General features: G+C 55.2%; 1 protein-coding gene across 2 annotated transcripts in view; it reads right to left on the minus strand.

The window, feature by feature from the left end:
- The window catches only part of EPHB2 (EPH receptor B2), a 133,490-nt gene that overhangs the window by 93,319 nt on the left and 23,821 nt on the right, over nucleotides 1-16,350 (minus strand). For both annotated transcript variants that reach the window (XM_059487315.1, XM_059487314.1), the window contains exon 2: nucleotides 777-841. In XM_059487315.1, coding sequence (XP_059343298.1) covers nucleotides 777-841 — 65 coding nt within the window. The remainder of the gene's footprint in view (nucleotides 1-776; nucleotides 842-16,350) is intronic.

Here is a 16,350-nt window from a genome sequence, read left to right on the forward strand (position 1 = left end):
TTGATGCCCCAGGTGGGACACAGAGGTGGCTCCACTCTGGGTTTCTCCCGTGAGCAGAAGGGTGCAGAAATCACAGAGTCACAGAATGCTCTGAGGTGGGAGGGACCCACAGGAATCATTGAGTCCCACTCCTGGCCCTGCCCAGACACCCTAGCAATCCCACCCTGTGCATCCCTGGGAGCATTGCCCAAGTGCTTCTGGGGCTGTGCCCATTCCCTGGGAGCCTGGGCAGTGCCTGCACCCTCTGGGGGATGAACCTGATGCACTGCCTTGCCCAAGCTCTTCTTTATAGGAGTTTCTTCAGGGTGGTCTTTGAACATGTTTCAGGGTACACCTGGCCCTGGTAAAGAAGACAGGTAGTTCTGCTGAGCCAGCAAACATCTCTCTGTGGGATGCCAGTCCTCTCAGGACCTGAGCCTAATGCCCTCATCCTGCTACAAGTGACAGGCAATGGAATAACAACTGAGACACCGGGGACAAATGATGGTGGCCTTGGCATATTTTTTCTTCCTCTCCTCATTTTTAGGTGGCTGCATGCCAGCTCCATGGAGACTGTGATTCCTATAGCACCATGGGTTGGAACTACATCCCACCAACACTGGGGTATTTTTTGGAGTATCATCTCCTAGAAAACTACTGGAAACCTCAACTATGCTCTTTCCACATGGCCAAGGCACTTTGCATCAGTGCCTGACTTTTCTTGGGCCAAGCCTGCCACATTCATGTGCAGAAGAGACCCCAGAGCAGCTGCAGGTCCCTGTCAGGTGGTGCCTTACCCCTGAGGGAGGATGCACTGTCCAGCCCAGCTCTGCTGTCGCCGTGGTGGAGTCCATCAGTGTCTCTGTGGAAGGAAGGGAAACAAGGAGTCACTGGCTGCTGATGAAGATGGAGACAGGGAAAAAGGTGGAGAGGAGCTAGCCCAGGGCTGCAGGGCTGGAGCTCACCCCACACTGAGCCCTTTGGCCACATCTCAGCCAGGGGACCCAGGCACTGCTCCTTCCACCCAACTGCTCCCCACCCACTGCCCGCTGCTCCCTGGCCCCCATGCAGAATCTTGGAATCAAAAAATGTTTAGGGTTGGAACTGACCTCCGAGATCATCACGCGCAACCATCAACCCAGCACCAAACAATGTTCATCATTAAACCATCATTAACCACTTGTGAACCACTTGTTCACAAGTGCCACATCCACACATTTTTACCATCTCCAGGGATGGTGATTTCACCACTGCCCTGGGCCAATGCCTGACCATCCTTCCCATGAAAGAACTTTCCCTGATATCCAATCTAAACCTCCCCTGGCACAGCTTGAGGCTGTTTCCTCTTGTTCTGTCTCCTGCTCCTTGGGAGCACAGTTCAACCCCTGGCTGTCCCCTCCTGTCAGGAGCTGTGCAGAGCCACAAGGTCCCTCCTGGCCTCCTTTGCTCCAGGCTGAGCCCCTTCCCAGCTCCCTCAGCTGCTCCTGGTGCTCCAGCCCCTTTCCCAGCTCCATTCCCTTCCCTGGACACGCTCCAGCCCCTCCATGTCTTAGATTTTCATTAGGGACCCACAAGTGACCCCAGGATTTGAGGTGGGACCTCAAGGTGCCCAGCCCAGGCAATGTCTCCTGTTATGAATGGGGACTCTTCCATCCATCAGCCAAGCTGGGTTTTCCTCCTCTCAATCCCAAATCCAGGTACCCCCAGCCCAGTTCTACCGCTGCAGATGGGGAGCAGCCTGAGCAGGGATCCTCCATCACCTTCTAGTTTCCTTTGCCAAAAGCAGGATATTTTTTTTCTCAGCACTTTGCACAGTAGGGAGAATCCTCTGAGATGCAGTAGAATGTGGGGAGGAACAGCACTTTTAGGACTTAAAAGTACTAAAAAATTAAACCACTGTTAAAGCTGGTTTTCCAGATGATTTGGGTTGAAATAGGTCAGGTGATGCTACCACCAACCAGCACAGACAATCCTGCTAAGCCAGGCAACAGCAAAGCCTCCTCACCCTTCCTGCAGCTCACGACGCTCCAACACTGGAGCTCTTTTCATCCCCAATAGCTGTAGGTTGGTTTAACTCCACTGATGGCACTGGGGGCTGCTCAGGTTATGGCACCCCAATATCTGGGCCAACATGAGCAGGTGAGGGTGCCAGCCAGCCCCATCAGAAATCAATGGGACAGACACTTGGAATCATGGCTCAAAAAGCCAGCTAACATCACGGAGTGCAACCATTACTGCAGCACTGCCATGCTCTGCACCAAACCATGTGTCTAATAACCACATCTACTCACTTCTTTAACACTCCCCAGGGAGTGCTCAAAAGTCTTTTTTGGACACTTCCATGAGTGGCTTCCAGAGTCTGGGTAACTCTCTGTTCCTCCAGGTCTGCAGCCACATGCTCATGGCAATACAGGGATTTTTCTGCACCACACCCAAAGCTGACAGTTTAAGAAAATAGGACAATATTCCTGAGTTTAGGAAATGCAGTTTAGAAATTCTGCCCAAAGGCCTCAAAACACCGAGGCTGGACATGAGGGGAGGGTGGTGGGACACACTGCACAGGGCAGCACATGGCCAGTGACTCTGTGCTGAGACCATGGTCATGCCCAGAGGGGAAATTCTGTCCCTCTGCCCTGCAGGGACAATGGGAATCTGCCCCTGATTTCAGCACTTGCCCTGGGGATGCCAAGTGCAGTTGCAGGGATGCTGGCAAGTGTGCATCCCATACACACCAGGAGTCCCAGAATGGTTGGGGTTGGGAGGGACCTTCAAGACCATCCAGTCCCACCCTCCTGCCATGGGCAGGGACACGTCCCACTATCCCAGGCTGCTACAAGCTCCATCCAACCTGGCTCTGGACACTGCCAAGGGTGGTCCCAGAATGGGAATGGAGAGCTATGGGTGTAACCATGTCCTTCTGCTGTGCTTCTCCCCACCAGAAAAACAAGCACACTGCCACAAACCCCCCAGGAGCATCTCCACCTTCTCCACTTTCACTCCATTGAACAAAAACAAAGGAAGAAAAGCTCAGCCTTGAGCAGATCCATCACTGAAGAGCCAGGCCTGGATGCAGAGGTGAAACTGCTCCATGCATGTGACCTCCTGTTCCCACTGGCACCCCAAAAAGTGCCTGGGCAGCACTGTGCTCCCTGCACCTACTCCTGGCAGTAAATCCTCCTCAGACTGTGGCTTGTTCATTACTCCTGGTTCCAGCCAGCGGTTTCCAGTTCACAGGAAACCAGGATTTCGAAATTTGGTTTTATTCCAAGAGTAAAAAGCAAAAAGTAGCTCTTTTCAATTTTTCCCACTAAGAAGAGTTCTGGAAAACAGCTAATCCCGAAATGTTGTGGGTCAAATTTACAAAATTTCTTTTTAAACTGAGTATTTGTTTACATAGGCCAATAATAGTGTTTACTTTATCAGAGGATCTTGCTTTTTCATTAAAACACCAGTGGCGTTTGATCTGAAATGAAAACAGCATTTTTCACACAGTGCTAGCAAGAAGCTTAAAAAACCCCCTTAATTTGTTACTTTATCTTAACTATCAATGACAGTGGTGGATAGTAAGTACATTAATAGCAATGACTAAAATGGAAAACAAGATATATTCTAAGTCATTACAAAAATTTCCCCAAACACAGTTCATATTTTGAAGCATTTTGCATTTTTAAAAGCCTTTTATTTAATGAAAACTCGGTGCAGTGGAAATGTCGTGCTCAGTACACCACTGCTCCCACCTCCTCATCCTCAGCTGAAGGATCCCCTTGGAGCTCTGCATCCACTCTGGCTGGCCCAGAGAGAAGGAGGAGAAGAAATTTGCAGGTTTTAAGCAAGTTTTTCCAATGGCAAATTATCTTCCCATAAAAAACACCAGATATTCCATTAATTTTAGTCTGGATTTACACCATTTCGCTGCCAGCTATTGGATTTCCTTTTCCTTTTACAAAGACTCTGCAGTCCAAAATCCTTCTCTCTTGTGGTGCTCACGGGTGGCAAATGATCCATCTCCAAGACAGCTAAATTAGCTCAGCTTCCTTCTTCTTCCTCCCTAAACCTGGTTCCTGTTTGAGACTCCTGTCTATCACCTTTCACAGTGCAGGGGGTCCCAGGGCTGTGGTCCCCATCACACACAGCTCCAACACCCCAATGTGCCCCTTCTGGGGCAGTTTTTGCACCAAGCTGCTGCCCAGGCTGAAATCCTTTTGGAGATGGGGTTACACTGAGCAGAAAGCACCTGAATTATAGAAAATTGGGAATTACTGGTCCCCATGAAGCACAGTGACCCTGCAGGGTCAGCACAAGGGGATGTGAATCAGAACCGTGAAACCACAGAATGGTTTGGGAGGGACCTTAAAACTCATCCAGCTGCATGGGCAGGGGCACCTTCCACTGTCCCACGCAGCTCCAGGCCCTGTCCAACCTAGAATTATAGAATCATAGAATAGGCTGAGCTGGAAGGGACACACAAAGATCATGGAATCCAACTCCTGGCCTTGTACAGGGAACCCCAACACCCCCAGCCTGTCTCAGGGTGCTGTCAAAACACTCCCTGAACTCAGACAGGCTTGTGACCACTGTCCTGGGGAGCCTGTTCAGTGCCCAACCAACCTCTGGCTGAAAAACCTTCCTCTAATATACAGCCTAAACCTCCTCTGACTCAGCTCCAGACATTTCCTCAAGTCCTATCACTGCTCACCAGAGTGAAGAGATTGGTACCTGCTTCTCTGCTGCCCTTCAGGAGGATGTTGCAGAGCACAATGAGGTCTCTTCCAGTCTCCTCCAGGCTGAACAGACCAAGTGCCCTCAGCAGCTCCTTACACAGCTTCTGCTCAAGGCCCTCCACCATTGCCATGGCCCTCCTTTGGACACACTCTAATAGTTATCTTTCTTACTTTGTGGTGCCCAAATCTGCTCCAGCACCTGAGGTGAGGCTGTCCCAGTGCAGAGCACAGCAGGACAATTCCCTCCCTTGCCTGGCTGGCCATGCTCTCCCTGATGTCCCCCAGGACACGGGTGGCCCTCCTGGCTGCCAGGGCACTGCTGACTCAGATCCATTGACCAGGACCCCAGGTCCCTTCCTGCAGCTGCTCTCCAGCCTCTTGTTGCCTGCTCCACCCACACACCCAGGGCTGCCCCATCCCCAGTAAAGAATCTGGCACTTTCTCTTGTTGAACTTCACATGGTTGGTGATGGCCCAGCCTCTGTTTTGTTCAGGTCTCTCTGCAGGGCCTCCCTGCCTTTGAGGGAGGCAACAGCTCTTCCCGGTTTCGTATCCTCTGTGAACTTGCCTCATATTCCTTCCAGTCCTGTGTCCAAGTCATTGGATGCTGAAGAATGCAGGGCAATGACAAAGCCCTGCAGTGACAGGTCACCAGTCTGATGTCACCCCAGTCACTGTCACCTGTTGTGCCTGACCCCCAGTTTCTCACCCATTACATGATGTGTTTATCTGGCTGGGGGCTGGGCAGGTTGTCCAGAAGGATCCTGTGATAGACAGTATCAAAAGCTTTGCTGAAATCAGTAAAGATTCCATCACCTGGCTTCCCTTGATCAACCAGGTGGGTTTACCCAGTCAGAGAAGGAAATCAGGCTTGATAAGCAGGGCTTTCCCTCATGAAGCCATGCTGGCTGTGACCAATGCCTACATTGTCCTCCAGGTGTTTTTCAATACTTCTCAGAATAATGCTCTCCCTTGATTTTACCAGGCAATGAAGTGAAACCGACAGGCTGTAGTCTCTAGGGTCCTCCTTCTAGCCCTTCTTGAAAATTAGGACAATGTTCGCTGACTTCCAGTCAGCTGGGACCTCTTTGAAATCCCAAGACTGCTCAAAAATCACCAGGAGAGGCTTTGCAATGACATCAGCAGCTCTGTGAGGATCTTGGATGAATCACAGAATCCCAGAGGAGTTTGGTTTGAATGGGACCTTAAAGCTCAGCTCATTCCACCCCCTGCCACTGGGACACCTGCCACTATCCCAGCTTGCTCCAAGCCCTGTCCAACCTGGCCTTGGACACTGCCAGGGATGGGGAGTCTGGGCAACCTCTCTGGGCAACCTGTTCCGGATGCTCATGGACACTTCTGAGTGACAGGTGACTCCAGGCCCAGAGACATCATTTGGACAAAGTTCTGCCGCAGGTGTGAGCTCCACACAAAGTGTGATAAGCCCCAAGGCATGTGAACCCACCATCCACTGAGGCAGCTCCTCCACCTGCAGATCCACCGGGCTGCCCTGGCCCTGCCACTTCTGTGCCCAGGGTGACCATGGTGCCACAGCCACACCGCCCCCAGCAGCTTCCCTGCTCCTGCCTGGGGCTGCCCCATGCTCATACAAGCACAGGGGCACATACAGGACCAGCTCCTGTGCTGGGGACAAAAAACACAGACCAATTCCACCATGGCCAACCCCAAGGCCAGCTGTTAATGCCTTGACCACCGCCTTGGCAACTTCACTCACTGTCACAGACACTTTCACGGTGCCATCCTGTTGGTTTGGCAGCACCAGACAACAGGGTGAGAGGCTGATGCCTTGGCAGCCTCATGGAGGTCCCCGAGGCACCCAGGACATGGAGCAAAGCCATGTGGGAGTGGCAGGGGGGGGAGCCTGGCCCCTGGCCCACCGCTGGTGGCTGCGATAGCTGCAGCTCAGCGCAGCCCTCCCTGCACAGCAGCGTCTCCTCAGTGTTGGTGCTTCTGTTCTCCCCTCTTGTGTGTTTATCTGCAGCTCCACATGCTGCCCACAGCATTCTAAATAAATCTGCAGCTGCTCCACACCAGCAGACACAGCTCTGGCCCACTTCCCACAGGGAACTGTGCTGCTCCCCACGGGACACCCGGGGACCAGTGCCCGTGCCTCTCACTATGGAGATGTTTGCTCTGAGCAGCTTCCCCCAGCACTGGGGGCTGTCCCCAGCACTGCTGCCTGCTCTGAGGGCACACCATGGCTCTGGAGGGACACTTGGCATCTCCAGCCACACCATCACCCCCACCCCACCACTGCCAGGTGCTCCAAGCCACGCTAAGACAGTGTCATGCAGAGGATCTGCTGTGACAATGCTGGGTGGGGGTTCCTGTGCTTCCACATGGTCTTCCTGCTGCTCAGCCACAAGTGAGATGAGTGAGGGGTTCTCAGCTGCAGCAGCTTTTCCCATCTGGACAGAACTGGGAGGGGAGGACAAGTCTGGGATCATGCTAGGTCCTGGTGGCAGCAGGACGGGCTGGCCAGGAGTGGGGATGGAGGGTAGCAGGACCAAGGGACAGGGGCACAGTCTGGAGGTGGAAGGATTAACAGAGGAGCTGTGCATGTTGCAGACACGCTCCTCTCCATCCGGAAAAATAACTTGCATGGAGTTTTGCCAATTCAGACCAATTTGGAGTATCTGGACCTGAGCTTCTCAGAAGTCCTGGCAAATGCTTCACATTCACAGGCTCCAAGCTCATGCAGATAAAGAAACAGCTGGGCAAATAAATAGCCCCACAGATAGCTGGAGCCTCCACCCTCATTTTTCCACCCACAACTTTTTCCCTTCCCCTTTCACTCCTCACGAAAGCTCCTCTCTCAGGGTAGGACACTTGCCAGGATTGGAATCCTGGTCCAACATTATCAACACAGTGAGCAAGCTTCTCATGAACCCATAACCACATCAGCTGTGGCCAGTGCTGCATGTGCAAAGCAGGCAAGAAGCTTCCAGCTCACTCTGATGGGCTGGGAGCAAAGTCATCCTAAGGCAGAGACAGTGGGAGGTCATTCCTTGTCACCATGTCCCTTAGTTGACCTGGAACCCACCTAAAACACTCATCAGCTCCAGGCTGGAGGGACACACAGTGTTAGAGCCCAGGCAAGGGGAGCAAGACCAGGATCTGCACTGGAGACACCACAGGATGAGCTCCTCCATGCAGGAACATGTGCATCAGGAACCTGTACCCACCCTGGCCTCAGGCACAGCCCCCACATCCCCGGGCAGGGGGTGGCTAATGAGAAACCCGTCTGTCCCTGCCCCAGGAGCCCTCAGCACAGATCTCTGCCCTTCCCCACGCTGAAAGGCCCCTCTCTGCCTCCTGTGCTTTACTGGAGCCTGATCATGATATTTTTGCCAGCGTGAGCTGAGAGGGGCCGAGCAAAGCCAGTGGCCCTTCCCTGCAGCCCCGAGCTTTGCTTTGCCTGGCCGGGGGCCAGCGGAACGAGCTGAAACCCAACACCCCCCGGCCGAGCCCTGGCGCGGGAACAGCTCCCTGCATTGTGAGCAGGGCACAGGATCCTTGGGATGCTGCACTCAGGGATCCACTCACACCCCAAGGGGGACAGAGATTGATGGGGAGAGAGAAGAGGAGGCTGACTGAGCTGGGATGGGGACCCCAACACGCCCCACTCCCCCCAAAGGGCACCCCGAGGTCAGGCACAGCCAGTCATGCCGGTGCTCCTGGTGCTGGGAAGCCAGCACTGAGTACCTGGTCATTCAGTGCCCTTCCCTGGAAAAGGAAGGAAAAATAACCCACTTGGAGTATTTTCCTCTGACCAGCCAATTTTAAGCCCCTCCAGGACACACCTGTAAAAAAAAAGTAGGTCCAGCCAGACTCAGACCTAATGATTAGGATGATGTCCATCATCTCCATCTCTGACCTGCCAAGCAGGATCCAGGCTGACAGTCCATGGAGCAGCGAGAGCTGACCCCAGAGACACCACACAGCACTGACAGGGGTAAGATGTCCTCAGCCTGGGAGAGTCATGGAGCCTTCCTGGCTCCTCAGCTCCCTAGGACATCAGTCACAGCTCCTGCAAGCCCTGTGAGGCAGGAGCCAGCCCCAGAGGCAGCAGGGGAGCAGGGGATGGAAGCTGGTGGGGCTCAGCAGAACCTGCTGGGTCACTCTCACCCAGTTACTGGGTGACACTAGGGTTCAGGACTGGTGTCAAACAAGGGGATGGCCCCAATGCCCTGCCACGGGCACAGCATTGCAGCAATCCCAGGAGGAACTCCCCCTGCATTTCCACGAGGGAAATGCCATGAGCTGGGCTATGCTTTCCCATTCCCACCAAAATCCCTCCCTCACTCTGATTGCCCACACCTTGTCTGGACCATTCTCAGGGAACCAAACCCAGGGCTGACATTGCTGTGCAGAAGGAAACCACTGGTCTTTAGCTCCCAGCCTTGCTAGACCAGAAAATACAGAAAGCTGGGCTTGGGGCAGAGCTGCCCCTGGCCATGGGGCATGGTAATGCCACAGGGTGAGCCAGGAGCCAGGGCTGAGCACAGCCACAGCCCAAATCCAGCAGCTTCCAGACCCTCTTCCCAGCTCCTCCTCTCACTGTGAAGGCCTGGCTGTGCAAGCACTGCCCTGCAGGGTGCTGCACTGCTGGAAAGCTCAAAGCAAGGAGAAGCCAAACTCAACAGCCCATGGGGTCCTGCAGGCCACCCCAGCACGTGTCCTGCTTTCCAAGCACTCAGTGACCCACCCAGCATTGTCCCTCTCACCTGCCTGCCTGCCAGGAGAATGAGAGCTCCAGGTTTCAGAAGGGAATTCTGATTTTGTGACCTCTCAGCCCCTGCTGAAGAAGCAGGAGAGGCTGGATGTGAGGCAGAACCACTCTCCATCCAGCTGCCACATTATTCCACTCATAGGTGCAGATTCATCCTGTCTGTCCCAGTTTCCCCACACCAGCTGCTCCACAGGTCAGCAGAAGCAGGAAAAGCCCAGCAGAGCTCTCTGGGAAGCTGCTCCAGCAGCACCAGGGACCCACTGGCAGCATCTGTCCCAAAAGGAGCTGGGACCTGTAGGTGGTCTGAGTTCAGGCAAGGGCAGGCTGCTGGGAGGAGACAACGCAGATGCCAAATGGCAGCAGGCAGAGGCCCTCCTGCTGCTGCTGGGAATGCAGGAGCCACACAGAGGAGACACAGCTGAAGGCGTTTAACAGCCACTGCTACTGTCACTGCTGCTGGCTCTCCGTGGTGGCACTGAGCCCATGGGCTGGGAGATACCCTGAGGGAGGGAGTCCCAGGGTAAACTGTGGCATCCAGTCTCATCCAGGCCCAGCAGAGACTGAATTCCCCAGTAAGCCTTTTTCCAAGAGGATGGAACAGGCCCATGTTCCTTCTGAGAGCCTCCAGGCCTCTATTCCTCTCCTGGGGATGGATACAGGGGTGCTCTGGGATTGGAGTCCCATGCCCAGAAGTTCCTTCTAAAGGTGCCCCAGCCCCAAAGGAACCATCAGCCACTACTCAGTGCTCTGGTCCAGCTGAGTGTGGCACAGCCACCCCGTGGGGGATGGACACTGGTGTCACCACTATGCCCAAACACAGCCACTGTCACTGGTGTGCAGGAGCAGGTGCCATGTGCAGCTCCTGGCTGCGGCATCCTGCCAAAGAGCAGCTGTATAACACAATGACCTGCTCCCACCACTGTGCCCTGCAGCCACTGGGACAGGGTGCAATGCCCAGGGTGCAGCACTGCCCAGCCCCCTTTGGCACCCACAGCCACTCTCCTGTATCCTGGACACAGCATCCTGTATTCCCAGAGCCACTGCCCTGTGCTCCCAGGCACAGGTGGCCTCAGGAGAGCTGGGATGCAGCCTGGAGGCTGCAGAGCATCCCTGGGTAAGGAGCAAATGTTTGGCTCTTGGACAACATCATCCCTTTCCTCACCAAGCCCTGCCCATCATCTGACGTGAAGAGCACGCAGGGGACCAGAGGGGTGACACAAACCCAGGGCATGGCTTGGGGTGACACAAACCCAGGGCATGGCTTTGTGGCCAGCTCTGTCTCTCTTTTCCTCGGGGCCACCCCCACCCACAGTGGGGACAGGGAGCACAGCCAGTGCCACCTCCCAGCACTGCTGATACTAAATGAGGTTTTGTCATCCTGCTTGGTGGCACAGGCTGCAAGCAACTCGCTCCCAGCAGGCTCCAGAGTCCTGCTCAGAATCCCAACTGAGCTACCCTTAATGGGCTTCAATTTTAATTTGCTTTTATTGGAAAACACAGATGGTGACCCCTCTCTCTCCCTGGCCCAAACATATACAGGATAATAACATTTACAGGGAAAGATGTTATCTCCAAGCAGCCAGAGCTGCAGCCACAGCCCCACCGCCCTGCAGTGACACAGCTGTGCCCCACAGCCCTGCCCGGGCCACCCAGAGCCACCAGAGGGGGGAAGCAGCACCAGGGGCCAGAGAAGAAGAATTAAAGAGCAGGATGAGTCCCTGGTGCAGCCAAGCTTCTCAGATTAACCTGGGCAACTTCCCCTGTGGCCAGGTCTCTGCAGAGCAGCAGCAGGCACCCCAGAGCAGAGGGATGCCCACAGCTGCTGCCAGCACTGCTGTCCCACAGCTGGAGCCAGCCCCTGCCTGCAGCCCAGCCAGCTGCTCCAAACGCCCCTGACCCCAGGCACCCTGCAAGGAGAGCGTGTCAGAGCCCAGCATGGCTGTGGGGAGGGGGTGGCAGTGCAGGGACAGGCAGGGACAGGCAGTGCCACAGGCACCAGGGACCCAGCATCAGGGTTCCCAGCAAACACCTCTGGGCTCGTGCCACATTAACCCAGGAACCCAAACACCACAGCCTGTGCATGCTCCTGCCCCTCTGGCACTGCTGGTGCCACGCAGAGCCAAGCCCCCTTGTGCACACCCCCAAACCCGAGCATGGGGTGAGCAAGGATGCCCTCTGTCACACACACTGGCTCTCTGGATCCACCTGACACTCCTACTTCTGCCTGTTGCTACTGACAAGTTGGAAATGTGCTTCTAGTTGGCAGTTCCAAGCAGGAATGGTCTGGGAGGAGCTGCTGCCTTTTGTCAGGCATGGAAGGGATCCTCTGGGCAGAGGGGGCTTCAGCTCAGGCTCCTGGCTGGAGTTAGCTTCCCTCCAGGAGAGATGCAGGAAAGTCCAAAACTCCTTCAAGGAGCTGGGCTTCCCTCCAGTCCCTCCCAAGCCAAAGCATCTCCCCACTTTTCTATCTCCAGGGGTTTGCTAGGAATGCAAACTTGGCATCCCCTCCAACCCCACCAAGGCAGATGAAGCACCAGAGGAGCCAGCAGATGCAGCTGGTGGGAATTTTTAGTCAGAGGCAAATGTTTCCTTCCTTGGGAAAACCCCATCTTCAACACCTCACCATGGGCAGGGCTTCCCTCCTCTCCTCTTACACACTCATTCACCCTCAAAAGCAGTGGCTTGAACTGAGGGATGCTCTACTGGTGGGTGTCACTGTGCTGGTGGTCCTGCTTGTGCAAGGGATGTGCTGCACCCATCCCTCCCATCCATCCATCCATCCATCCACCCATCCATCCATCCATCATCCATCCATCCATCCATCATCCATCCATCCATCCATCCATCCATCCATCCATCCATCCATCCATCCACCCATCCATCCATCATCCATCCATCCATCCATCCATCCATCCATCCATCATCCATCATCCATCCATCATCCATCCACCCATCCATCCATCATCCATCCATCCATCCATCATCCATCCATCCATCCATCCATCCATCCATCCATCCATCCATCATCCATCCATCCATCCATCCATCATCCATCCATCCATCCATCCATCCATCCATCCATCCATCCATCATCCATCCATCCATCCATCCATCCATCCATCCATCCATCCATCCATCAGCAGCTCTGGAGCAGGCAGGAGATGGGCTGTGGGACCACAAGGAGAGAGAAGCCCCTCTGCCATCACCACCAGGGGCTGCAGCAAGGAGCCGGGGGACCAGGGTTGCACATGAGTGGGGAACGTCCCCAGGAGTGGGGAATGTCCCCTCTGGGATACAGCTGCAGCTCTGCAGGCCAGCCTGGCCAAGGTGGCAGCAGCTTGTGGAGCAGCTGTGCAGCTCTGGGAGCTGCAGGAGAGGCCACACGGGGTCCAGGCTGCCGCTGGGATGGAGTCCTGGAGAGCCCAGGGCCTGTGGAGCCTCATTCCCCTGGGAGAACAATGGATGTGAGCAAAGCTCAGAGGAGGAGCTCTCGTGCAGGTACAGACAGCCCTGAGCCGGTTCCACGGCTCTGGGAAGGGATTTCTGCATGCATCAAAAGAAACACACCCGGAGGTGGAAAAAGGGCAATTTCCACAAGTTGAAAGGGATTATTAGCAAAAATTGATCAGGGGGGAAATGTAAACAAAAACAATGAAGAGTAATTACAGCTTATGGCGGCTTTGCCAAAATCTCATAAATCTGCGATCATAAAAGAAGGCGTCTTGAGTTCAAAATTATCTTGGCTTGGAATAAAAGGAAAAAATTGCAGTAAAAATAAACATATTGTATAAATTAAACCCAGGGGAAGTTGGCAGCAGCGAATTAGCAGCTTTAAGATGCAGACAGTTGCAAAAGGATGTATCAATGAAAAAACTAACTGCCAGGAGACAGAAAGGAGGGAAAAGACTGAAATTTTAAATACACCAAAATCAAACACAACCAAAGCGGTGGGAAGACAAGTCATGGGGATGCTCGAGGGTGAAGGCAGCAAACACAGACACCCCAACCAAAACAAGGGCACAGCCAGGAAGGATGAGCAGCTGTGGCAGCTCCAGGGACCTGCAGTACCCAGGAGATGCCCAGAGACAGACCCACCTGAGACCCCTGGCTGGCAGCACCCCCCTGCTGCTGCCCACCCTGCCCCAGCCAGGAGCGAGGGCTGTGAGGTGGTGGGGTCAGGACAGCCCTTCTGGAGCTGTTTCCTGATCACATCAGCCCCAGAACAACCATTTGCTCTCCAGCAGCATTGTGGGGTGGTCAGCAGAGCCCTGCAGACCTGCGGGGCAAGGACAGCCCTGGACCAAGAGCTGCCCTCTCCCCCCTTCCAACAGCTGGTGCCAGGCACCAAGCAGGGACAGGGCACTCCCAGGATGGGGAATGGCTTTGTAGCAGCCCACAGGGCTGGTGGGAAGGAGCTCAGGGCTCTGGGTTCAGCCCCATCCCCAGCACAAACCTGGGGCAGCTGGGGCTCTGGGAGAGCTCGGGGATGGAGTCCCAGGGCCTCAAGGACTCGCTGCCAAGGGATGTGGACACATCCAGCTGCTCAGCAAACCCTTCCTGGAGCAGGAGGGTCCTAAAGCACCAAGTGCTGCCTGCAGAGAGGCCATGGTGGCTCTACAAGCCCTGCTGCAGAATCCATCCTGGTCCCCCAGGAATGATCACCAAATCCTGGCAGGAGAAACAGCCCAACAGCTCTGTGAAAGCCACAGCAGTGACCCAGACAGCTCAGCCAAAACACTGGCAGGTGAAACCAGAGAGATGACCAAGGCATTAGCCAGGATACAGGACAGCAGAAGGAGCATCAGGGAGGGCAGATCCAGGGCTGAGAGCTCTGCAGGCCAAAATCCAGGTGGTTCAGGCTGCACTGGAACCTCCCTGCTCTGCATCTCCAGTGCTTTGGAGGTGCAGCAATGGACCCCCCACCCTGAACAAGCTCTGAGGATGAGGCAGCAGAGGTACCAGATGCAGCCATGAACCTGCGGCTCCTCTGCGTGGATGGGGCCACCCCCAATAGCACAGACACAGGATAGCAAGGCCAGGCCATCAGGAGTGTCCTGCGGCAGGAGCCGAGGTGGGGAAGGACAGAGCAGGGCCACTGTCTGTCCCTCGTTCATTCCTCGGTGGAGAAGGTCCCTGTGTCACTGCCTTTCTCACTGTGGGTAAATGCCACCCCTGTGCCAGGAGCAGAGACTGCTCCTCTGCAGAGGCTGCCAGTGCAACTGAGGCACAGAGCCCCTGGCAGTGCCCCTGGATCAGGCTGTGGATCACTGAGCCTGGAGCACCCCGTGCCCTTGGCACCACCACACCACTGGGCACTGCCAGCACAGGACACTGAAATACCAGCACAGGAGCTGACACTGCCTGTGCCCAGGGACACACCAGCACCTGCAGCTCCTGCTGTGACGTGCCCTTGAGCCAGGCTGTGTCTGCAGCCTCTCCCTGGCACCCCAAACCCCCAGTGCTCTCTGCAGGGATGCATCCTGGGGACCCTGGGAGGATGCTCCAGTTGTATCACTGCTCCCTCCCCACTCTGCCAAGACAGAGCATCCCTGCATCTTCTGAGGATGCACAGGGTTCCCAGAAAACCTCTAACAGCTTTACAGAATTTAGTGTTTGTTGCCTGAGCCTCATAAAAGTACCACACTTCCAAAATTTACTTTACAGGGTGACCAAGACATTACCTGACATCAGCCTTCACATGGGAAATCAGGTGAAAAGTGCTGTGCAGTGAATGCCCCATCCCCCAGATTCCCTACTCAGCATGAAACAGCCTTTATAAATCAATGTCTGCAGGAGGAAAACACGTGAGGGAGCAGCAAGTTTATCCTCCCCTTGCTGCTGCACTCCCAGTGATCCCTGAACCCCACAAGTGTGATGGAAGGGATCTCTGCAGGGCTGATGCCCCATCCCCTGCTCAGGGAGAGGCTGTGACCTGGGGGATGCGCTTGAGTACCCAGGGATGCACCCAAATCTCAGGGAGCAATAAAAGCAATCTCAGGGAGCAATAAAACTGCTCTTCTCCCATCTCCCAGCACCAGACTCAGTCCTCTGGCACCTCAGCACCTCCATCCTCTCCCCTGCTCCTAGGACATGGAGCCCCTGAGAGCACCCCCAGGTCCTGCTGCTGCTGAGCCAGCGCTGGTGGCCAGGAGCACAGGGATGCACAGGGCATTTGGGGCAGGAATAATGTGCAGCCTAGGTACTCAAGACCAGGCAGAGCAGGAGGCTGCACTCAGCTCCCTGTGTGGGCATCACTGGCACCCCAGCACATCCCAAAAACATTGATGAGTCACCAGTGCCAAGCAAAACCCAGAAGCTGCAGTGTCACCACAGCCCAGATGTGACCCTCTGCTCACCTGTGCCAGGGCAGGGCGCTGACAGGGTGAGCCCAGCCTGGGGCTGCCAGTGCTGCCAGGCCTACAGGAGGTGCCATAACACAGCCCCAGGCTCCCCAAAGCCCATGTGCTTGGCAGGCAGACAAGGGGGTGCCAGCCAGGCCCAGCCCTGCCAGAAATATTGATTTAAGTAGATATTGAGAAGGAATTGTTCCCTGTGAGGGTGGGCAGGCCCTGGCACAGGGTGCCCAGAGCAGCTGTGGCTGCCCCTGGATCCCTGGCAGTGCCCAAGGCCACTGGAGGACAGGAGTGGACAGGGCTTGGAGCACCCTGGGACAGTGGAAGGTGTCCCTGCCCAGGGCAGGGGGGGGACTGGATGAGCTTTAAGGTCCCTCCCAATCCAAACCATTCAGGGACTCTGTGTCTGCAGCCCATGGCACTGCAGCAGCCTGGGCAGTGGAAAACATGTCCATGGGTGCAAAACACGTCCTTGATCCATGAGCAGCACCCTCCCTCCTGCAGGGGACGATGCAGCACTCCTCCCTGCCTCCTGATTTACCCTG

This window comes from Ammospiza nelsoni, chromosome 22 (genome assembly GCF_027579445.1).
Source record: "Ammospiza nelsoni isolate bAmmNel1 chromosome 22, bAmmNel1.pri, whole genome shotgun sequence".
NCBI classification, from domain to species: Eukaryota; Metazoa; Chordata; class Aves; order Passeriformes; family Passerellidae; genus Ammospiza; species Ammospiza nelsoni.